The sequence below is a fragment of the Diachasmimorpha longicaudata genome, chromosome 15 (genome assembly GCF_034640455.1).
Source record: "Diachasmimorpha longicaudata isolate KC_UGA_2023 chromosome 15, iyDiaLong2, whole genome shotgun sequence".
In the NCBI taxonomy this organism is placed as follows: Eukaryota; Metazoa; Arthropoda; class Insecta; order Hymenoptera; family Braconidae; genus Diachasmimorpha; species Diachasmimorpha longicaudata.
The window spans coordinates 175,811-199,818 of NC_087239.1; the positions used below are offsets into that span (position 1 = coordinate 175,811).

The 24,008-nt window shown below is 36.8% G+C and overlaps 2 protein-coding genes across 2 annotated transcripts; both read right to left on the reverse strand.

Moving 5' to 3' along the window:
• Positions 1 to 6,859: 6,859 nt before the first annotated feature.
• On the reverse strand, positions 6,860 to 12,749 carry LOC135169460 (fatty acyl-CoA reductase 1-like). The gene is made up of 4 exons (XM_064134500.1): positions 12,484 to 12,749; positions 11,004 to 11,486; positions 9,064 to 9,291; positions 6,860 to 8,669 (listed from the first exon to the last, which is right to left on the reverse strand). Exons 1-4 carry the CDS (start codon positions 12,672 to 12,674, stop codon positions 8,363 to 8,365), a joined length of 1,209 nt encoding a protein of 402 aa, XP_063990570.1. The 5' UTR covers positions 12,675 to 12,749; the 3' UTR covers positions 6,860 to 8,362.
• A 2,521-nt stretch (positions 12,750 to 15,270) lies between these two features.
• Positions 15,271 to 16,995, reverse strand: LOC135169782 (uncharacterized). Its single transcript, XM_064135079.1, has 3 exons — positions 16,410 to 16,995; positions 16,061 to 16,342; positions 15,271 to 15,982 (listed from the first exon to the last, which is right to left on the reverse strand). Exons 1-3 carry the CDS (start codon positions 16,993 to 16,995, stop codon positions 15,528 to 15,530), a joined length of 1,323 nt encoding a protein of 440 aa, XP_063991149.1. The 3' UTR covers positions 15,271 to 15,527.
• Between the last annotated feature and the right edge of the window lie 7,013 nt (positions 16,996 to 24,008).

The following is a 24,008-nucleotide window of genomic DNA, read 5'->3' on the forward strand; positions in this document are numbered from 1 at the left end:
ATAAGAGAACTATTTGGAACTTCAGTGAGTAAGAGTAAATCATAGTGCTGAGAAAAGATGAATTCAATAATGGCGAAATAAAGATGTTCTAGAGAATGACGATTCATCTTCAGGTGTGGTCCCACCGTGCAGGAGTTCCGCTGAGTTCGGACAATATCCCCCGTAGCCCAGTTGGCCAGAAGGCGGTTTCCATGTCATATGGAGTATTCCATCCCCGTTTCTCCGTCCTTTGTCCTACCTCATTCACTCGCTCTCTGGCCCACTCCTTTCTTTAGCCCGAGGTACAATTTCAATCGTCCCTGATACAATTCGGTAAATCCTTGGGAATTGAAAGTTCACCCTCGAAGTCTTTTGTGACCTCCAAGCCGAGATCAAATGTCTTGTGAAATTCACATCTTCTCCTACCACCATTCTGTCTCATGCCAAAACCATCGTCAAGTCCTAACCCCACTAGTGCAGTTTGCGGTTGAGCCTACGCCTGAATAATTTACCCAAGGCGTCATTGACAAAGCTTTCTAGCGTAGAATTCACTTCAGCTGGCGACCCATTTCCACTGTGTTTCTCTTACTGAACACCACTCTGTCTTTTTAAACCACTGACCACCACTCACTCGAATCGTCGTTTTTCTAAGGCAATTTTACCCTCTCCTACCTTGCCTGTGTTTTTTTTTCTGTCTGGTTGAGTAAAACCAGCCAAAAGTAATGCATCCAGTGTTTCATTAGCATTTAGAGTGTGCGAGAGGATTTATTCTCAGTCTGTGACTGGACGAATCTTGACACGATATGCATTAAATTATTCCCGTGAGCTTTACCTCGAAGTATGAACGAAGGCTGACTAGTTATTATACGGAGCACCGACGTAATGATACTCCAACGCCAAATGCATCATAAAACTGTTCCATGCTTTTCAATGTTTACGTGACCAGTTGAATTTAGTGTATTGCTTGTTGGATAGAGATTTCGGATCATCTAATGGTGGCCAAAAAAGCAAATTGTTATGGATCTCTTATTGTTAAGTCTCATACTGATATATTAAGAACAACTATATCCTGAAACAGTATAACGCAAAATCAATATATTTCACAGCTGAGGCCAATAATTATTCTTTCTAATCTTATACTTTTATCGATTAGGCACTTCATCAATTAAACTACAATGAAACCAGTAAAAAATTGAGTATGTTATTTAATGTAGTGAAAATATTTAGGTGAACTTGAGCAGATAACAATAATGAGACAAAAATCGATGCGTTGACATTTGAAAGCAAATCTCAACCAGAGAGAGATTTTTTTAGGACGAAATCGGTGCTGGAACAGTCCCACTTGTATTGATCATGAATCTGTAATAAAGTTGAACATAAAATACATTTATAATTTTGGGAGAGATACGATACTAAGCAGTCATGCTCGACTAAATTCAAGTACGAGTAACTACTCGACAAAAAAAAATTAGGCCCCCGATGTATTTAAAATATAATGTTTCTATAAATTTACTCAAGAGATAATTTTGAAAAAAGTCAACGGCAGCCTTCATCCCATCACCGGTACATGTATTATCTCTAATTATTTCCTATCATTAGAGCCACTTCAACGCCCAAAGCACCTCTCATGATGCAAATGGAAGGAGTTGAGTATCGAGGGTTAACGACGTGGAATTCACCATCGAAATAGATTGCGGTTAACAACGAGGGTGGACGCTGAGAGGAACTAAAGTTGGAACTTGGACACTGACAGTACAAATGTGCAAAGTTACATCTCCAGAATATTGTATCCGACAAATCTGAAACTTGGAATTGCGTGTACCAAGTGTTTGGGTGGAGGTTGGCAAACTTTCGTGTTGAGTTGGGGGGAGGAATATCTAGTTATTCTAGAACCATTCTACGGTTACCGACACGGCATTGAGGTACGTTTGAGGGTTGAGGTTGGTTGTTTTTATTTTTGTCCATTGCTAAACGTGCAGAATCATTTGAACGGCCTTGACAAGTTGCCTTACTTTTGTTAATATACGACTGGCTTTTATGAAAGAGTTGAAATTCAGTGGAATTACTGATGAGCCACCGATGCATCTGGCAAGGAGCATTCATATTATCTGACAACAGTCCAGTATTTTCAATAAACAGCGCACATGCGTTTTCCGTCTGCTGGCTTTCATGATTTCACATTGGATGATGGTGAGAATGAAATGATATGATGTCGATAAACCATGGTATAGAGTTTCCGATATAATGGAAACTCGAACCCTATTCTACGGAGAAAATTAATCTAATGCCAAAGTTTAGTCTACATGTTGTTGGGAAGTTGGCAGTCATATTTTTTTCGTAATATTCAATTGAATCATTGTACGCGGTTCTGATGCAATTTGAAAGAGCTCATAACTAAAATGCTCGAATAGGGTAAATGCATGTATGTATATAACCCCGTGATACTGGATTGGCCATGATCCAACGGTGGATCCAGTTAAACGAAGCGAATTGTGTCCGGCCGTTGCCTGCCCACCGGTTAGACCGCGTCGACAGACCGATATGTCCATTCTCGTCTTCTACACTTGCGCTTTAACCAGTTTTCCTATGTGTGCCAGGAAAAACGACAGGAATCTCCCTTCTTTTACCTCGCCCCTATGTTTCCCTTGCTAGCGGATAGTTTGATAACGTTCAGGGTTAAATGAGTTCAACTGCTGATGAAGATTACCATCAATCGTTATTTTAAGTTCTTATGAGAGGATTTTGAATCCAGCGGGAATTGTCATGATGAGAATGTTTTCATGTCGTTCGAGAGGGGTTGATTTAACGATTGGGATTATCCTAGCCACTGAGAGATGGCAGATCAAATCCGATTGTAGGAAACGAAAAGATTCGTTTCTTCACATTGATCACCGAAATTTTTTGAATTTTGAAATATATGAGAGCACAATCGGAAGAATTTAGTCTTGAATGCATTAACGATTGTTAAGTAATGTTTTTCACATACCGTGAAGAGACAACGTCGTAATTACTGTATCATTAAGGGAACTTTTTCCAAGTCTTTCATTATTATGAATAAATATTGTCTTGAAGTTGTACAGTAAATCATGCAAACAATATTTCATTTGATAACATACTTTAGTGATAATGGTATATCCCCTAATTATTATAAGACAACGTTGCATCCTGGATAGCAATTCAACCGGGGACTCAGCTGCAACGCGAGTAACGCGAGCTCAGTCTCTACTTCCCGGTTGACCTGAGCTTACACCGCACTGCGACGTTTGATGCCTACTTATAGCCAGATACTTGTAGAACGATATAATCTGATACCCAACATTGACAATATCATGCTACTTATTCATCTATAGAGGAGGCAGCGCAAATATTCTTCATTTATTCAATGAATTTTCCCCAGAAAAAATTGACGAAAAAATCATGATACGCTTAGATAAAGGACAAAATTCCCTGATTATGTCAGCAGTAGGTAGGAGACTTTTATTATCCTCATTACACCACTAGGGATTATTAGAGTTTTAATATATGATCGACAGTATTGAACATGATAGGCCGACTCAAGCAACTACTTTTCCACTGCTATAATTATTCATACTGACAAATACTTGAACATTGAATCTGCTGATACTAGAATAACAATTCAAAAATTGTCAATGACAAAAATACAAATATCGAACCCGAAATATAGGTATTTAGAATGTCGATTCGTCGTGTATAAAATATGTTCGCAGCAGATTTTTACAAAAAAATTTCGCCATCTTAGTTAGATCGTGGTCATATGACGGTTGCTCCTATAGAAAATATGTATGAGATAAGTGAGTTAAAGTAAGCGCAATGAAAAAATGTCGTATAGCAGCTTTACTGGAAACTTTTGAAAATATATTTGATTAATTTTTCGAATGAAATGCAGTTAGGATGGTCAAGTTATCTCCCCTCAACTGGATAAATCCCAACTATGTAGAAACGTCGAACCGATAATTGGATTTCCACTATCGTCACTTGAGTGTGAGTAGCCCCTAGGGTAATCGATCTATTTGTTCATAGTGACTATCGATACATCGTCGGTCGCACTGCTTGCAATGATTACAACACCGTTGGTGTCGGCGGATTCGGAAATTCTCCTTCCAACTTCAACGCCGAAATATTCTACACCCAACAAAATCAATTAATTATTTCAATGGTTTCCCTTGTCTTTACCCAGATCCGATTGAAAAACTAAGCGCCAAGTTTGATTACTACGTACTGTAAATGCTGGAATGACGCGAATGTTGCTGAAGCATAATGTGGCTCTGTGCTAATTAGATCGACATGCAGCAGCGAATGGTTCATTTTTCAGTACTAATTTCAATTCACCGAAAGGATGCAGTGAATGCTTACGATCCACCGTTTAACGTTTCTCCTGTATAGTATTATAGTATACATTTCGAACGAGCGTTGGAAATACTATACATGAAAAAATTTGAATCAATATCAAACTGGACGTCCTTAACTAAATATTATCTGCAATTCTGCAAAGCCTAGAGTTCAGATGAGTGGCAAGTTTGTTAAATTAAAAGCTCTACGTGAGCCAGTAAAATCGAGTTTTTGAATCCGTATGCTAATATTACAAAGAATTCAATTACATTTTGTACTTGAATAAACTATGGGGGGATGATTCAAAGTGAATGAGAAGGAAAGAATGCGATAAAAAAAGTTGAAACAACAGTTTTCACTTCAGCTGCTTTACGGATAAAGCCATGCATGCAGAGGAAAGAGTTGAAATTTTACGAAAAATATTTTCACGCGTGGAATCTCTCTATGTCAAAATATTTCACATACTTGAAATTAATTCCAAAGTAGTATTTTTTTGCTAGATGGCGTAAATTAAAAAATTAAGAAAGATTCGATCCAACTGTCACGCCCAAATACATACTTACGGATGATATGTATGTGCCTGTTAGAATATACTTTGCACAGCAGCAATTCACTTCTGTTTTGAAATATCAACTGCTCATTTTTTTCTACAAAACTTGATTTTGCTTACCATCTTAGGGTAGTAAAAATATTTTGAACATGAAAGTGCTAGTGTATTTGCTTTTGACATTTCTGAATCAAACAAAAAACTCGGCTGTCCCACATGGCATAAACGGCATCCTGTGTCGCTGTGACCAGAGTCTCTGCATTTGTGTGAGTTTAGAGAACTGTCATATCGCAACCCATTGGGAAAACGGAATAGCATCGTTACGGTCAAATATTAGCACGCGCAATTTCAAATACCATAGAGAGAAAAACACTAAAGTGAGAGGGATCAATTCACAGGGGTGTTCTTAATTGTATGCGATAACCGTTTGGTATGCGCCGGTACTACAATCGGAATTTCAAAATGGCAACGATGATCGATCAGTAATGAAAAAAATATCCTTCATCCTCATCTTAATGACGGAGATGCTAACACATACGGTCTAGTAGTTTAAACGCGTATCCTGCTCGGAACATTCTATTTTTATGAATGAAATTTTCAATTTAATGATAAAAAATATGCACTCAAGATCGTGAGAAATATTTAGAGAAGCCAGTTGACTCTGAGAGAATTGGATATTCGTCAGTGAGTTTTCCAGTAGTGAAAACTGCTATCTAGAAGACGAAATATAAACCATGTTTGTACATAAGCAAACACGAAGTTTCCTACGTTTACCATGAATGGAGAAGACCATCAACAAACACGTTTACTCACTCAAATATCTCGACATACGCCTCAGGTAAGTATTACCAAACTGACGATGGCAACAAGCTTGTGTGAGTCCTAGATTTACACGGCTCAATAGCTACATCTCAGCTAGCCCTAGTCTTATTGTCGACGTTATGATGAAACGAGGGTACTTTATGAGGCCATGTATGGGGCTCAATTCAGACTCATTCTGTTGTAAGGCCCAAGTGTTCACAGAAGTGCATTCATTTAGCCTTTGCTGCAGCTGCTAATGACGCCGGGATCATAAGTAGTCATGATCAGCTATGATTATTCACTCAGTTCTCAGGCATTTGATGGTAATTAAAAAACATTGGAAAAGTCATGTGAAATGGAAAAAATGATCCCTACATCAAGTCCACCATGATGCAAGTGAAATTCCATTGCGTTTATAAAATAAACTCCAATAGAATTTCCGATAATTTCGGATAGAAATTGGATTTGAATACATTTTTCATTTCTCGCAGCTTCTATCTGTACTATATGGAAAGCGTAACTCAATTATTGACGCAAATTAGATTTTATTCTACCCTCTCGGGATAGTTTCGAATTTTTGATAGGGTCAAAATATGCAGTGAGAGATGGCTACTTTCAGGAGTAATGATTAAAACTCACAAAATTATTGTGCTTTCTAAAATGAATTTCGTATTTCATTGACGCGACAATTCAAAATCTCTATGGTGGGAGTGTTTATAACGGACCTTCTTTCAGCAGTGAAAAAGACACGCGATTCGCACTTTATATATAACCGGCAGCAACCGAGGAAAAGCTGCTCAGGAAGTAGGAGCGGAGTGAGAGAACCAAAGCGCGTGAACTCTCTTTCTCTATCTCTCTCTCTGTTGGGATTGAGTTGAAGTTTGCCCAAGGGGCCTCGGTGCACAATGCAAACTGTAACTTATGCCTCCGCCTCAGCAAGCTCCCGTATCCTCTGAACTGCCATTCTACTACTTTTCCACTATATAGTGTGACCAGCCGTGTTTCATATAATAACGTTCTTCACTGTCGCTACAGTGCCGCTTAATTAAGTTGAATTTTACCTAGAATTTGTCTGCCTTTATGTACGTCAATACGAAAATTTACCAGACTTTATTTTTTCTCCTATTTCCGTATGAATAATTTTATCTTATTTCAAGGAACTGAGGATGCTATTGTAGACAATTATTTTACTCCTTATTGAACAAAGATTTATTTTGTAAAGAAACTTGATGGCAGGAAAAATGCCATGATTGTAGTGGCACGAGACGGCGAGCATAAATGTTTCATATTTAATATTTTTATGAAAAAAAAATAAATTGAGGTAAAGGACAGTAAAAATGGAGATTTGAAAGTGTGAAAACTAATTATGATATAGCATAGTGAATATTCGTGGAATGGTAATCATTTTTTCGTGGTCAAATATCAAAAGTTTCTTTAGAAAAATTTCAGTAATTTTGAAACGCACCGGCTATTAGGACCATTTGAAAAAAAATTATTTTCAGTGCCTGTTTATTTTTTTTTAATAGAGAATAGAGTTGAGTGCACTCTTTCTTCTATGAAGGAGTTCCAACGAGTGCAACTTTTATAGCGTACGCTATGGCCAGAGAATCCCGAAACAATTGTCAGCATCTCCAGTCTTTACAACGTCACGAAGCGTGGAACAAGGCCATCTGGAAAATCTTGTAGCAAGTGATACACAGCTCCGCCTTATCTCTTGCTGGATAATGTCTCCGCCGAGTCACCATTGAGTTATGATAACTCTCGAGACGCTCGTCCAACTGCGGTGCACACGAGTTTGACAAAGTTGTTGAAGCTTAGAAATTTCTGCTTGAAAATGAGAACACAAAGAGGTGAGTATACATCGGCCTCTCAGGAAATCGAAGGTAGAACTTTGGTGTTAACCGCTAAAATGTCATTCGACTGTATACCAAAATGCTATTTTCCATGCCAATTTCGTGAGTCTCCTACAAATTCCAACTTCCGCTTTATGCGTAGTCTCGTACGCGATACGTTCAGAATTTCTTCATTTTCCTTATAAAGTTGTCATTACTGATATTTCATAATCAACAGGACAATGTCATTAGTACTGAATAATTCACCAAATAGAAAAATTTTTTGTTTCTCATATTAAATTATGCAAGCTCCAGCAAGCTCAACATGAATGACCGATCCATTTAAAACATATTTCTTTACTTAAGACCATTTTCTGCCATGTTGCATTTACTTCACCTGCATTCATTGAACTTTCACCGGCTTTAAATTCCACTAACTGTCAACCATTCACTGAATTTGTTGAAGTAAACATTTCGTTTAGTATTATAATAATAATAATTTTTTTTCTCTTCGTATGCCCTTTCGGGTTTTTACGAGTTGTTCCCAATCGTTTGTACCCTATTCGCTGAAGAACAAGGAAATGTCTCACCTTGAAGGAAAAACCTACCCAGGCACGTTTCGCCAAACGATCATTCCTGGTTTGGCTTTCGCCATTCGTTAATTACTGACAAATATTCATTAGGTCATATGTAAGTCTACCATTCGGTAATAGTTAATACATTCCGTTGAGAATCAATAAACCTTTCTATGACTGTAGCTAATGACATTTTTTTCGTGTATCGGATAACCCCATGTTTCTCCTATATTCTCACACTATAGACATAACGTCTAGTTAACATATCCGAACATCAACTAATTTCTAAAGCCCATGAGAAGATAAACTAAGAATGCAAGAAAAAGTGTAAGGAGTATTTTCTTGAGATTTCCAATAAATTGGGCGTTGCTCTCATTGATGCAATTCTTCTTCGCAGAAGCAGCTGCGCACATGATGTAAGCTTCTAAATCGATGTCGCAGAATATGGGATACTTTTCTCTATCTTCTGGTGTGAGGCGCTCCTCTAGACGGCGATAGGCTGATCTCTCGATAGTTAACGGCTTCGTTGTTATCTTCTCCATTGCCTGCAATGCCTTGCGTACTTTGTCATATTCCGCGACGCATCTAAAAAAAAACAGTTCAAATTCATTGACGCCTTGATGATGAATGCTTGTGCAGAAGACGAGAGGGATGAGATCACAAGGAATGTAATAGAGTACATTTTTTTTCATGGAATTTCCTTTTTCTCACACTGTGTGACCAAGTATTCGAAGACATTCCCTTATTTTTTATTTAAAGGTAAAATAAATTTGGTTCAAATTCTAATAATATATTGTTGTTTGCTGTTTTGTTTCGGATTTATTCTAGTTTGTTTAAACTATGTTAGTAGAGCATAAAATATTTGAATATTAAATAAAAATAAAACTCATTTATCGCTTCATTTGGGAGCAATATACATAGGATACTCACAATAATAATGATTTGACAATCAGTAATAGGACTGTAACCTGGTACTCACCGCGATTTTCCTCCAAAAATATTGAGGACACAATCACATAACACCGAAGGTAGCCATTCTAGAAAGAAGACTACAGTCCAGTGCAACCATCCTATTGATGTCATACCCTGAATACCAAACGTGGGATAAGGAAAGTTACGCCGTGCTAATTGGCCCTTTCTAACCAATTCGCCCCAAGTGCATCCGATGACTGGAACATTATATACCGCTGCCCCTTCATCTTTATTCCTATGAAACCAGAAAATGAATATTCGCATTATTTGCGTTTCATAGAATGGTTCCCAAAATGTGAAATCAATCTATCTATCCCTTAAACGACGAAAAATGTTTTTCCAACGCCGATGCCTAACAATATTTTTCGTCGCTCCCTAGAGGAATCTTCTTTAAAACATACGATACATAACTCCGAGTGGGATAATTTTATGGACTTACTTCGCCAAGTGACATAACATTCAATTCGTGGACGACGTAATTACTAGCATAGGTATTGTATCTGCCACTTATTGACGCTTTTCTATGAAGTTCTGTGAGGATGTCTTTCACAAGGTTCAAGTAAATTCTTCAGATGTAAATGATATTTGAGATACCTCATCAGGGAGCAAAAATAATCGTTATCAGATAACCAGAAATATTTTTTTTATCAAACGACAGTATCCGTATAAGGCTGTACTATACCTTATCGTGTCAAACTAACTCTAATACGTTTAGCACGTATTGCACTTCTAATGACACAGAGATGATTTTTCGGTGTAGAGAATGATAATGTTTCCCATTACAAGTTTTTCTAGACATAATTTTAAAGATATTTATAAGTCATTCGTGCCTTTGTCTAGATGAAAAAATTTTCCTTAGACATTTGCATTCATAAACTTTTAAGAATTGGACAAAGTTGACAGAAAAATACTTGTTTCATTTCCTCTGTTCGATAGGATTTTAGCACTATTAAAATTATTCCCATTAATGATTCGAATTTCCCGGACTGTGACGGTTGATTTACATTGTTCAATCTTACCTTTGTCCAGAATATATCAATTGTCCCTGGAGAAATTTTCAACTATCTGGTTTCGAATAGAACAATCTGTATATTGACTCATAGGAATATTAAATATGGCAGCCATTCCCGAAAACGTGAAATCAATATATGCATCAAGAAAAAGTTCTAAAAGCGACTATTCACAACCTCCGGCCAAACCCTTCCGGGTATATGTATATCCACGATGGAAATATCCTCTCCACCACTGCCGACTCCAATTTTCGTGGAATAAAACAGGACTATGAAAAAGTATCTACCCTGTTAGAAATTTTGCTGAATGAGAGTAACAAATGCTCGTGAATTTTCAGTATTCGAAACTTGAATTCAATTTTAGTTTAAATTGTTCATGGAATTCCATACATCTCAGAAATTCAATAAAATAAAGTTGATAATTATGAGTAAGTATTCAATTTTTAATGATAATTTCAATTTTCAAAGCAACATGATTACCAAACGGTACGGTAGCTTCTGCTGAATTTTTCTCTCTGTGTATGAATATAAGGGACAAAGTTAATGAAAAGTCATTACTGGTAATATCCAATAGTTAGGTTGAATGGTGCAATTCTATTGGTTGATATTCCAATGAAGTAAACAATCGTTCCCATTGTAAGTATTAAATATTTAATATTCCGTTTAATTGACTTTTATCTATGAATTTTCTGTAAAGTCTTTGAATATTTTCAAAATTGCTATAAATTCGGTAAAAATTTCAGACACTCGTCACATTACATGCAAATTGGTAGATTTGTCATTTTTAATAAATTTTTATTTCTCTCCGTTTGCGTTAGTTTTTACGCGCATATTATTATGTTTAATATTGGCCACTAGTATATTAACGCAATGCGTTTTGCACGTTTTATTTTTGTCAATCGTATAGATGTATCTGGTTACTCGTACTTTCACTAACCTGGTTCCTCGTTCCCATGCAGCAACTATGAGTGCATTCACCGCAAAGTCAACGGGTACGACTTCAGCCGGTATGTCAGTTCGTCCGAGTGCAAAACCAGCGCCAATCATCAATGCCGTAGGACCTCTCAAAATTTCCGTGAAACCCGGCATTGGTTCATAACAGGCCGGTCCGACTGTCGGTAACCGCAATAAAGCAAGAGGTATATTCTGTATTTTTTCCTCATCCTCGAGAGAAACTTCTGAGATATTTTCATGATATCGAAGATTAGTTGCAATAGCTAGTACCCGAAGGTTCGGCAATGAGGTTTTACAAAATTCGTAAACACAATCAGTCGATCCGCCGGTGTGAAACATCATTTGGACATTTTTCAAGTTGTCACAGTCTTCTGGACTGAGTCCCAAATTACTGTAGACCAGGTTCCCCTCAAACGTGCGGACATGCGTTATTGCATCGGGATTCTCCTGGCGAAGTCGCTCAAACCTGTCCCAGGTTAAAAGTCACTGTTACCAAAAGTATAACCGCAAAACCTCCAATCGTTTATATTCATACTTAGACAAGAATCTCCCTCCATCAACTTCAACCAGTACCACTCATCGATGGCAATTGAAAAACAAAATGTCTTCCTCCTCAGGGTGTTTTTTATTCTAAAAATCAATTACCTCAGGTGGTCGATGATTCAGTACAAAATCCGCAATTATCAACATCATAAATTATTCGTTTTTGATAATGGAGGAGGCTTTAACATCTCCAAACCATATGTAAGTTTCCTGGCATAATAACATTGATAATTATGGGTTTTGGGTGGCGTCATTGACCAACTTGTAGGAGAAATAATCCTCTTGCGAGAAACATCGTGTAGATTCGAAACGTAGTTAATTTAACGTCCTTTTGTTTTTCAATCAGTATTGACGGTCGTTATTTGCTGTTTGGTGAAGTTTCTTATCTAAGTAAATCACTGTGATGTATCATTAAAACTGAGATTCATTAATTTATCACTCAAAAAAGGGGGCCGGCGGAGTCGGCTTTCATAGCAATAGCCGCACTCAAATTCAATTAATGGGTTTTTATGGATTCAATAGAAGCATTTCCTTTGATCAACAATCCATATGATGCGACACAAAGTAGGACCACCGCGTATTATCAGAAATTTCCGATTTTTTGAAAGATCTGATTTTCCGGAGAGTCGAAACGTATATTACACTGTTAAAGAATTTGGCTGCCTCTCCTGAAAATTAATAGCCAATTATCCGTGGAATTTCTTTCTTTTTTTTCAGTCAGTGTAAGTGGATTACCATAATTTTGATCCCCATAAAAGAAAAAATCGCAGGTAATTAACAATTTTTCTTTATAGCCATCAAATATGCATTTTCAAAGTTGTCTATACGGTTCGCCTAATGCTGAAGATAGACTGAAAACAAGGGGACAAGAGGTGGAAAGTTTATTAGGACATATTTTTTTATTTCCAATAGTTTCATACCCAGATGATGAGAATATTTTTTTGAGGCGTTCATCCTTGGTGAGTCCATCACGAGATCTCACTATCGTGTATAATTTGACATTTGGCAGTGTTCTTAAAATTTTTTCAAGCAAAATACGTCCCACTTCACCGGTAACACCCGTCACCAGTATTTCGCGACTTTCATACCACTCCGCGAGAGACATGATCATTGACTAGAGACTAACGAGAAATGAAGTAACAGATTAACGAGTGACAGGTTAAATTCACTAGTGGCGGGGTTGCAGTTGTAAGTGCGATTCGTCCAGTCACCAGCCCCACATAAAGCCTTGTAATCCAGGTAATAACACTTGTAGCAGGTGTATTACCTGTAACACGTAGAAAAATAAAAGCGAACATGAAACAATATATTGTGGAAAACAAAGTATTGGTAGTGAGTGATAGTATTTTGTACTCACTACAACTGAACTCATATCTCTGTGCGCATCGCCAACATTTCAATTGGCACTTGGGTATTACATGTTGTTTCAACAGAGACAAAATTGTAATGATTTGATTTTGATCTTCTCTACTTATCATTGATAAATATGAGTGAAAACTGAAGTAAAAATCTGTGATTTTTGAGGAGATTAAGCCATTTGGGGATTGATGAATTGATTTACTTTCAGAATATAGCTCAAAACACAAAAATTTTTCTACATCATTTAAAAATGGAACATTGTGACGATTTAACATGAAATGTTCCATATATCTATTCATATACATACATTTCTCCTAATATTTTATTCCTGGTTATTTGTGTGAAAATCAGAAAAAGAAAACAGAGTTTGAAGAATTTCGGACCAATTTTACTTTATTTTAGATTAATTTAAAATCCATTGATCGAAATTCCATGGTCCGAATTCCTCGTTGAGTAGTGGTACATGCTGACGCAGTGTAGAATCGGATCCATTTGCTCAGTAGCTGATTCAAACTCCGTGCCAATGTCACTACCTAATCTGTCTTACCAGTGCGGCTTCCATCCAACGTGATCCTCCGGCGAGCGGAATGCCGCTAATAGAGTAATTACTTATCGGTATGAGTTTCCCGTAGTTTCGTAGGCTATTTCTATGGCGTTTGCCATGAGTGATGGCAAACACCAGTCCTATAGCCTCCCCCCCCCCCGCTGCTCGAACTAATAGCACAATGGAATCTTACTATGTACGGAGAAAAAAAATTTTTGTTAAATCTTCATGTACTTGCGATAACTATTTTGTTTCACGGAATTATATTTGTTCGATTCGAGGATTCCCAGAAAAGCATAATTAACTTTTAATGAGGACAATCTTATTACTCTTGAGGACGATACATTTCTCATTTTCTAGAATAAAGAAATTAGATGATGATTTTTTAAAAATGTTCATAATTATGGAAGGAGGGCACTTGACTGGAGAAATATAATATTGAAAATATAAATACTAGACCCCTTTTCATTCAAACCATTTGAATGGGATCGACAACGGCGCTACTTGTTAGTCTACTTGCTTCGGTGGACATTGCTAGGAAAGACTTGGTTATGATGAATAAATTTGTTCGAAATAACATTCATACGCATTGTAAGTGATGTAGTGATTAGACTTAATGTAAAGAGCGAAGGAAAGATTGAAATTACAGGTATATAGGTTCATATTATTACTACAAATCAAATGAGAAGTCTAAATAATTAGTTATTTTTTGGTTACACCCTAAAACGGATATTTTCTATGTGATATTTGAAATATACAGAATATTTCAAGTCCAAATGTATTGAAAACGTATGGTGGGGTGCGTGTTACCAAAAGTGGCATTTACTCATTAAGAGACAAATTAAATATAAATTCAGAAAAAACATTATTTGGAGGAAAATTAGTGCAAAATAGTATAAAATATGCATAGTTCAAGTGTTGTTGTGAAGCGTCAATTACGTCCATTCATTATACATATATTACAAATAATCAATATTTTAATTTTTGGTTTTATTTTTAACGGAATTCGTTGCAAGTTCCCGCGAGACTTGCAACTGGCCATCCCCCGAAGTCCTTCTGCCAATTATGTCCATATTTATGATTGATGGCGTGCTCATCATCGAGATAAAAATAAAAAAATAACTTTTCTGATCTTTCAAGCAATGACGCAGGTTTATAGACTCGTTATTGTCAATAAAGCTATAGAATACATAAGAAAAAAGTTCTCGAATCTATTATTATTGTTCGCATGCAATCAGGAATGTTTTGTGGGCAAAAAAAACAATGATCCGAGCGACCTCTCTCATTTACACGTTGACCGTGAATATCCTTGCGAAGATTGTGTTGATGAAAAGATTGAATCTTGCAATTGGAAAGGCAAAATGAAAAATTCGGAATTTTCCGTTGGCTAGCCGTTCAGTGAATTATTAATACGTTGTGATACTTTCACTTCAAGTCGAACCATTTTAAGAGCTCGCTGATGGATGAGGTAAATGCATGGCCGAATGAATAGAGTAAATGCAGGTCCGACTCTGGACACCAAAAAAACTATGGGAATAATGTCACAGCGCCCGGCATTTTTCATCGTTTGAAATCTGCAATTCCCCAATTTTCAACGATTGATGGTATCTCTAGACATTAACGTTATTCTGGATTGGAAATATTCTTGGAAATATTCACGCGAGATTAAACAATTCAGGCTGCGTCTGGGTGAATTTCCAACTATATAAAATTAAATTAAATTACGCCATTAAAATATCAATGTGTATTAAATTGAAATCCTCCAACCAAAAAAACCTAACTTTCATGGAGAAGAAAAATTAATTGAAGCTTTACTTAAATTTTATTCTAGTTTTCATCACACCCTCGTTGCTTATAGAACGAGCCAGAGACGAACACTATGATCCCACGAGTTTAAAAGAACTCTGGCCGCGAGTATCGAATCCTTTTTTTCGACATAATGTGTGAGGAGGATAGTTTCACGCATGCGTTTAATTGCACTTTACACAAAGTGTGTCGAAAATGGAGCTTTACTAATACATACAAGTGAAATCCTTTTTTCATTTTAACGCATGTGAGAAATTATGTTATAGTATTGGCATTAAAATTAATGGAAGCAACAGATAAAACAAGGAATGAATGATTTAAGCTCGGTAAACTAGCTATTGATCTAGTCAAAGTTTTGACAAAAGTCTCAATGACACTGCTCTCATCTGTTGAATTCTCATCGTGAAGTATGTTCTCTAGAAGGCTTTCTAAGACATTACTAGTTTCACATTCCCGCGTATCATCATTCCAGACCATTCCATATTGGCATAAACAGTCGAAGCGACCCGGTAGATTGACACAAGTATGGCCATCTTTGAAAGAGCAATTGTGAAGACCACTGGTGCATTCATTTACATCAACGCACAGACTAAATCTCGAGGACCACTCATAACCCCCAGTTTGGCAGTCACAACTGATATTCAACTGATTACCTATCAGTGCAATAAGATCTTGATTATTCGCTCGATTCAGTGAACATTTTCTAGCAGCTGAAACATATATAAGAATTTAAAAATTTTACTCACCGCTAATAATTTAATGGATAAAATGCTGAGATAGAGTACAACCTGGACGATTGCTCCGATAACATGGATTTTCAGTGCTCTGGAAACATTCCTTCATGTACCAGATGTGTTTCATAGGACAACAGTGATCTGGACAGAAACTATACATTGCACAAGCAAACGGCTTGCTATCATCAGCTCTCGGATCTTTGTTGTTGGCACCATAGACATCCAAACAATTGGCATGATTGTCGCAGCTTTCACCGAAAAGTCCGAGCTCCGGAGTTTCTAGCATTGTGTACCAACACATGTAATAACTAGCTGATGTACGCCACTGAAATCTCTCTAGAACAATAACAATAATTCATTTACATAGAAATTCAAACACCAACTGGAATCCATTTAACTTTACCAATTGGTCCTTGAAAAGGGATGAACGTCAGATTATCTCGCCGCTGCGCCATTTGACAGTCCTTCTGTATCGATAAAATCTCCTGGCTATTATTCACCGGATTCCAGTTGTTCTGTTTCATGATTGTGATTGTATCGTCGGAACGCTTCAATGGGGTCAATTGTACGGTGGTATCGAGATACTTGAGGCACTTGGTGAAGCCGTCGATACAGTATCGATGAACTTCCCAGTGCAATGATCTTAATGGGGGCTTTGGAAATTCTTGGTAGAGCTTCACATGTGATTCCTCATTTGTCTTGTAATAACGATGATCATAGTCTAGGAATTTATGAGCTCTTAAATAATACGCCACGTCACGTACAGCGCGAGCTATATCCCAGGTGGCATCTGTTTCTACTTCAACCTCTTCAATTTCAACTGTATCATTTATTTCTGGGCTTGGAGTTATAACCTCATCAGTGACTGGAACTGTTTCTTCATTGATATACTCGTCGGTAGGCGATATCTCTGGTTCATCACTTACGTCGGATATTCCAGCGACAAGAGTCAATAGCAGTAGATTGTAGGCGTGTTTCAATATATTCATGACGTTGGTGCAAGTGTGAATTTTTAATGCCTCAATATTGCATTGCATATCTGATTGCGAGAGAACGTTTCATAAACATTTGACAGACTAATAATATTTTGCATTGTCGGTTCGTGGATATTTTAATAAGAAAGCAAGTAAGAGAGTTCAGTAAATTCCGAAAATTTAGCTAGGGTCCAACTACGATCTTGGAATCAATGAATTTGAGTTCAGCCATTCTCTCGAAAATTGATTTCCACGAAAACAATCTTCCACCACTAATTAATTATTGGTGGAATTTATATCTCATCGCAGAAACCTATCTAAGAGCTTGATTAGTATTCTCGAGGTATATTGTACTGCGGGGTAGAATGTTCTGTGTGAGGAAAATCATCAATACAATGAATAGAGACTAAATTAGTTTGCCTACATCCAAGTAATTACGATTTTGATGAATAATTAAGTAATCTCTGTCACATACGAACACGTACGTTTAAAGAGATTCAATTATAACCTCATCCTTCATCAAATAATTGGTTCTAATTCATGTAGAGATGTTCTGCATAGGAGGAATTGGATTGAATCCTGCGGTCAGTGAGCGAAAAATCAATTTGGAAATGTAATGTGAAAAAAAGTGATTACAAACCAGCATAAAACATTATATTAATTTTGATGGAGAGGCATATTATGATTCAGCCCTGTGGCTTTATAATTACAGAATTTTACAATGCTTGTTACATTCATCCGAGCATCTAACTACAATGCGCACAATGTATTAAGGAAGTTTCGAAGGATGAAACAGAGAATGTTAGAAATGACAAAGTGGAAGGCAGTATTACACCTGCAACGTTCTCATTCTCCTCTATATTAGAAAAAAATCCATTTTAAATTCCAGTAGAATATTTCGGATGTACATGAAAGTACTTCACAATTTTCCAGTACAACCAGGTCAGTCAGCAGTCAAATTTTACACCGATGGGATTCGTTGAATCTCCCCAGCCATTCGCCGGAGCTCACTGCGCTTCACGAAACGGAAGTTGTAGGGCGGTGTGGGAAGGAGTTAGAATAGAATTGAACTGAGAAAGCTCAGGAGACATTTCGTCGTAGCGAGACCAGCAGTATAGTGTTTGTATTCCACTACTCATGAGCAGAATGATGTAGAAGGGCTAGGAGACGAACTGTTAGGCATATACATATAAACGATTTGCTACATGCTACATCAATAGGAGTTACCATTGCATCAATTATCCGTAGCAATTCGTCACCTAACATACAGATCTGTTGGGCAGAAAGGAGAAATCGAAATTTCCATAAAAGTAGTCCATTAGTAACTTTTCATGTCTTGCATATCAGAAGGCATTTTCAATAAAAGGTCGTCAACTGTTCTCTGGTAATTCCAATAAAATCATGAATTTTCAACTGTCAATGAAAATCCTGCCCGACTAACTGCACGAATTCCCCAGTTTTTCCAGAGATTTATGAATTTTTAATGACCAGGTTCTTTAAAACTTTAGTGGGCATGTTATTCGTTAGAAATGATCAAGGGTCGTACCAAAAATTGCAGAGAAATTTTTTTGTCAATATTGTAATGATCATGAAATTGAGAATGAAAATTATTCAAATCGACGATTTTCTCTTAGTTACGAGCACCTATTTCTTAGCTGCACCTGCTTCTTAGCTCCCTCCTAGATAACCATTTGGTTGTTTCATTCATTACTCAAGAACATGGCACAACGAAGGACTTTGAGTGGTCAGGAATAACGCATTAAAAATCGATGCCAATGGTATGTGTGTATGTGGTATGCAGGGACAGATCTGACTTCATATTCTTTGAAAAAATTCCTGTGTAACTTCCAAGCCATTCGGAAACAGCAGAATCGTTATGAAACTGGAATCGATAGGAGGAAATCAATTTCCGCAAATTATAGAGAATGTTTTCTCATATTTTTTCAGAATGTGCCCTAGTATAGTGCTTTCATGTGACGCACCGTCAAAATTTGTTTATTGAATCTAAACCGTTCAGTTATTCACCTGAGGAAATTTTTTCTTCATATAGGTCTGGCTTTCTGAAAGCAAAACAGTAAAATGAGTTTTCCAAGCTGTGCATATAAGATTTCATATAGTTCATTGAAGTTGAAAAACAAGGGAAAAAGTGAAAAATGTAATGCTAATTAAATTAAAAATAAAACTGCAACGAAATCTTTAGCTTTATCCACTAGTATGTTCTATGATAGGTTGATAGTTTTACCTATACCAGAGGTGATGACCCTGTATATCAGCTGAGGTGCCAACTCAATTGAATATAGGAAATATTTCCCATATTTCAATTTCACCATGGTTTTTAAATGGTCATGTGCAATCTGTCACCAGTCATCAGTTTAACGATGAGTAAACATTTTGTTTATTGGCATGAAAATGTTCGAAAGCTGAATTATCGCCCTTGCCGTTATTTACAAACTGTACTGTGGAACATTTCTATTTTCCCTTTGTATTCATCCAACAATTTAACAACGTGCATCGCCGGTGAGTTCTTGTACGATCGTTTGGACGTGGCTCATACATAATTCACTCCGCTCACTGATGGGCATACGCCATGTAATGTCGCTCTTTTCAAAATCCATCAATCAGCCTGGGATAACAAAATTGGGTTCTTTATTTTGAAATCGTATGTCAGTGGCGAAAGACTACTCGTGAGCCGATTTAATTGGCCGATATTTTTCATTATTTGAAAAACTATGTAAACGCTAAAACTTTGTGAAGGCATTGAAGACTGGAATTTTTCATTTTTAGCTTATCAAATGTCCGTTTTTTGTTTCACCCCTTTCCAATTATGTCGATAATATTCTTCCATCATAAAAAATCTTTGCTAACTGTATTTTCCACATTTCTGCTCGATGAAAGCCCATCATGAAAATTGAAGATAATATTCTCTCTACGTTATTAAAACAACAAACCCTAATTAGCTAAAATCTCAAAGACATTGACTATTGTCATGTTTATTTTGTTTTTATTAATTATATTTTTTCATATTTTCCTCATTCTATTCTATTTAAATGAGATGAAAGAAGTGAATTATTGAATAGAAAGTTGGAAATATGCATGAGCGACCGAGGAAAAATTAAAAAATGGTGAAATGATGAAGTATAAAATAGACTTCTACAGCAACCAATTAATTAGACCTAATAGAAGAAAATGATGGGTCTCATTGATAATTAATTAGCAAAAAAAAATAATACAGTATCCATATCCCAGCAATTCCCACTTGTTCCCTCATAAATAAACCGGATGTCTGTAGTAATAAAAATATTCATAAAAGCATTAGCAACATGCATTGCAGATACAACCTCATTATTCCTGTATTACGAAGAAGAAAAAATCATCGCATTATATATCTCAGGATAGTGAACAGTAAATGGGTTGGTGAATTCCTCTTCACCCTCCATTCTGAAATATTACTCTCGCATATTATTATGCAAATCTGCACATGGAGTTATTTCCAAAACTTTTATACGAACTAGTTAGAACTTTCTCCAGCATTATTAGGCTTCATTTTTGCATTCGAAAAGCTCGACTGGATATACTCTATTCAAAGACCTAACCAACGAGACTCCTATAACTACTAAAATTATGTTCGGGGATCATGACTAGATGATCTCCAATTTTGAAGGACCTTCTGCACAAAATGAATTGACACCGATTGGAATGTATATATATATTCAACGGTGATAATTAAAACAGTGGGGAAATTGGTTGGTTATTCAATCCTCTGATGAGAGGATGCTACCAAACTACCTTTTAGTCATCTTCCTTTATTATATTACTCAATGATTAATGATAAATTGTCCAACTCTTATTATTCATTAATTTGTAGTGACTTATGTTCTATTAGAATTAACCATTCCGATCATGATGAAAATTGGGGGATTTCTATTGGCAAATGAAAAAGTACTGAAAAATGATGAGGTTTCATCATTGAAACCAGAAATCGCGTAATCAATGAGTTTTCCAATGAAAAAAAATACAGATCTATAAGATGCTTGCTTCATTTCATAAGACGTCATTTTTATCGCTTCAAATTTTTCTTGCAGCAATCGATTGCGTTCCACAATATATTATGAATAGTAAAGTTGACATGATCATTTTGATTTTTTAACAAGCACATTAGAAACTTGATTAAATGCTCGGTTTCACGAGCAATTTCTATTGAGTAATGATGAAGTTCATTAATAAAATTGATCTTTGAAGTAATGGAAAAATCGTCCATCTCATATTATTGGAGAAAAACGTTCAGTAAATTAATCAAGTGGTTTTCCAATAAAAGAAAATTACAAACCAATGGGATGATTTATTCTTTCTGATTGAACGAACCAACGGATTGCCGGCAACAGAATTGGAAAAATCAAAATATATGATCCACAGAAAAAGGGAATACAAAGGCGGTTGGCAGCATGAAAGATAAAACAAAAACTTTCGTATCGAGTGACGAAGCCTGTCGCAATATCCTGTTACGAAAGCCAATAAATAAAAGACAGTTTCACCGCTGAATTAAAACACATAGATCACCGATGGTGACTCCGGCAGTCCCTGTCGAAATCCCTCACCCCCCCCCCCCTCTCGGCAATCCACCTATTTTTGACTCTCACACCCACTTCCTGTACGTTTATCACCCGCTTCAGCCATTGAATCCCCACCTGTTCACCCCGTTCGCTATGTAGAAATTAATACCAACTACTGACGTACGATTTACGAATTATGAGAAATCAATTACTGCGGGGAACAAATAACCACGATAGCTTCAACCGACAATTCAGCAAAATCATACAAACAGGCTTTTAATCACTTGTCGAAGCCCCAACTTTTCCCACATGCTTCCAAATTAATTGCCATATTTTCAATGTTCGGAATGGGAGAGTGAAGATAGCCACATTATTGTTGGTGGTTTTTTTTATGATTTGGTTTGCCAAAAGGATCATATGCAAGTGGAAAATGAAAATTTCTACAGAGTTCGAGGACCTTTCGAGACATTTGGACATAAGGATCGGAAAAATACGAGCCTAGGCATGATGCTTCTAGGAAATTCGAGGGAATGTAAGGTATTTCTAGGAAATGCAAAGGAGATGAAACGATGATAGATGCATCTATGTGCGGTTACAGCCACCTGCACATTTTTTTCTCAAGTTTCACGAAACTGTTTACTCATAGCGTTCCAATGAAGGTCTAATATCTAAAGTGTTTTGTCAACTTCCTCGTAGATAGGAACGGTGAGTGCACAGTAACCATTTTGCCCGGTCGCATCAGCCTGTTCTCTACCACAAGTCATGAATATTTAATCGTCAACAAAGTTGTGGTATACCCTACCCTGTATCAGGGTTGACGAGCCATCTTTCTCAACATCGTTGAAGCAGACTAAAGAATAATTATTATAGATTGCTGCACGGAGCAATTTCAGTCTCTTATGTTTTTATATCGATTACTTGTATTACGCTCGCTTGTTGAAAGTGGATTAGACGATGCAACAACGAATAACATATGACTGTACAGAGTTTGAAATTCCGATGGTGCATTACCATCAAGTACAGATGTTTAATATTTCATAAACTGATCATACAAACCAGGGAGCAAATCTCCAGTGACAGAAGTAGCTCAAATTGTTGAAAAAATTAAGGGGCAGAAAGGTAAATTGTCACTGGAGTAGTTGGGAACATATCTCAAGTAGCCGCAGCAGCTTTGCCGAATTGCCGTCTTGCTCTTTGTCGTACGATTTACTCAATTAGAGCAAAATTAAATCCACAGTTGTCCACTCTAGCAGATCGTGAGCACCTCGTGATACTTCGTATTTTGACATAGCTGTATGAGGACATCAGCTTCTATTTTTATGACAGTAGTGGGAAAAATTGTTTTTCCATTTTTACAACTTTGTCAAATTTGTGTTATTTGAGATCATGTAAACTATAATCTCCTCGTGCTCCTCGCGTATGTGTGAATTTATCAATTGTCTGAAGGACGAGCACAGCTTGTCTTCACTAAAAACAAAAAATCATCAACATTTTGCTTATGATTCAGTTGAGTTTGAGGGATTGTGAATTTAGATGAATATTTCTTTGAAGATTGTCGATGGGGTGATATTTGTTGATGGGGATTTTCAATTTGGGCAATATCGAATGTGCGACGTTTTTTGCGGAGATTTTGTCGTCCAATCAGTGACAATAATTGAAAAAATGAGGCGATTCGTCTATAATTTGTTAATTTCCTCTGCAACCAATTCCTGTTATTTCATTCAATCGAAGAGTTTACAATAGCTACTGGATTCAATCAGAGATCACATTTAATTTATAGCATATCCGGCATTTTGGTTTGGACGTATATTCAATATGTTCTTCATTTGATACCTCAGCCGTGAATAGCCGATTTACAGTACACTAAAAGTTAATGTCTTCTATTTTCATTTGGCAGAACCCTTGCAAATCCTGACGTTGCATGCATACTATCAGAAGAGGGTGGAGATAGTCCGTTCTATATAAATCCAACTTCATGGACGGTACGCCGCATAGCTCGAGTGAACTAATTAACGAACAATTAAAATTAATTTCACGCTGAAGCGAACTGAAGTTATTCGCGTGATCGGGTGGATGTGTTTCAGCCCTTCTGGTATAATTCCATGCATAAATCAACCTACAACCTGGTATTTTGGGCTAGTCGAGCAATAGGGAGGCGAAGAGGGATCTCGGATTATAAACGTACATTCATAGAAAGGATGTATAGGTAGGTAGAGCGTATATTTGATTGTACATCCAACAGTAGCCAGTGTTTATCATTCTGGCTCGGCCTCAACTGTCGGACAATGATGCATTACCATAGTGATTCTGTGTATATAAGGATTCAGATAGCATTTGTACGGAGATAGCAATACTATTAGCAAATTGAATCACCGTAAATGTCTGTAAATTTATTTTGAAATCTAGTAGAAATGCAATGGAAGTCGTCTGTTCATATAGCAGGTCATTCATTGTCTAATGTCTTTAGCATGGAATCGA

Coding starts and splice junctions, on each gene's coding strand:
- LOC135169782 (XM_064135079.1), bottom strand. CDS start 16,995: ATGAATATATTGAAACACGCCTACAATCTACTGCTATTGACTCTTGTC. Junction 16,343..16,409: donor CCCTTTTCAAGGACCAATTG/GTAAAGTTAAAT, acceptor TTATTGTTCTAG/AGAGATTTCAGTGGCGTACA. Junction 15,983..16,060: donor TTATCGGAGCAATCGTCCAG/GTTGTACTCTAT, acceptor TATATGTTTCAG/CTGCTAGAAAATGTTCACTG.
- LOC135169460 (XM_064134500.1), bottom strand. CDS start 12,674: ATGATCATGTCTCTCGCGGAGTGGTATGAAAGTCGCGAAATACTGGTG. Junction 11,487..12,483: donor AAAATATTCTCATCATCTGG/GTATGAAACTAT, acceptor AACCTGGGACAG/GTTTGAGCGACTTCGCCAGG. Junction 9,292..11,003: donor GCATGGGAACGAGGAACCAG/GTTAGTGAAAGT, acceptor CTGGTTTCATAG/GAATAAAGATGAAGGGGCAG.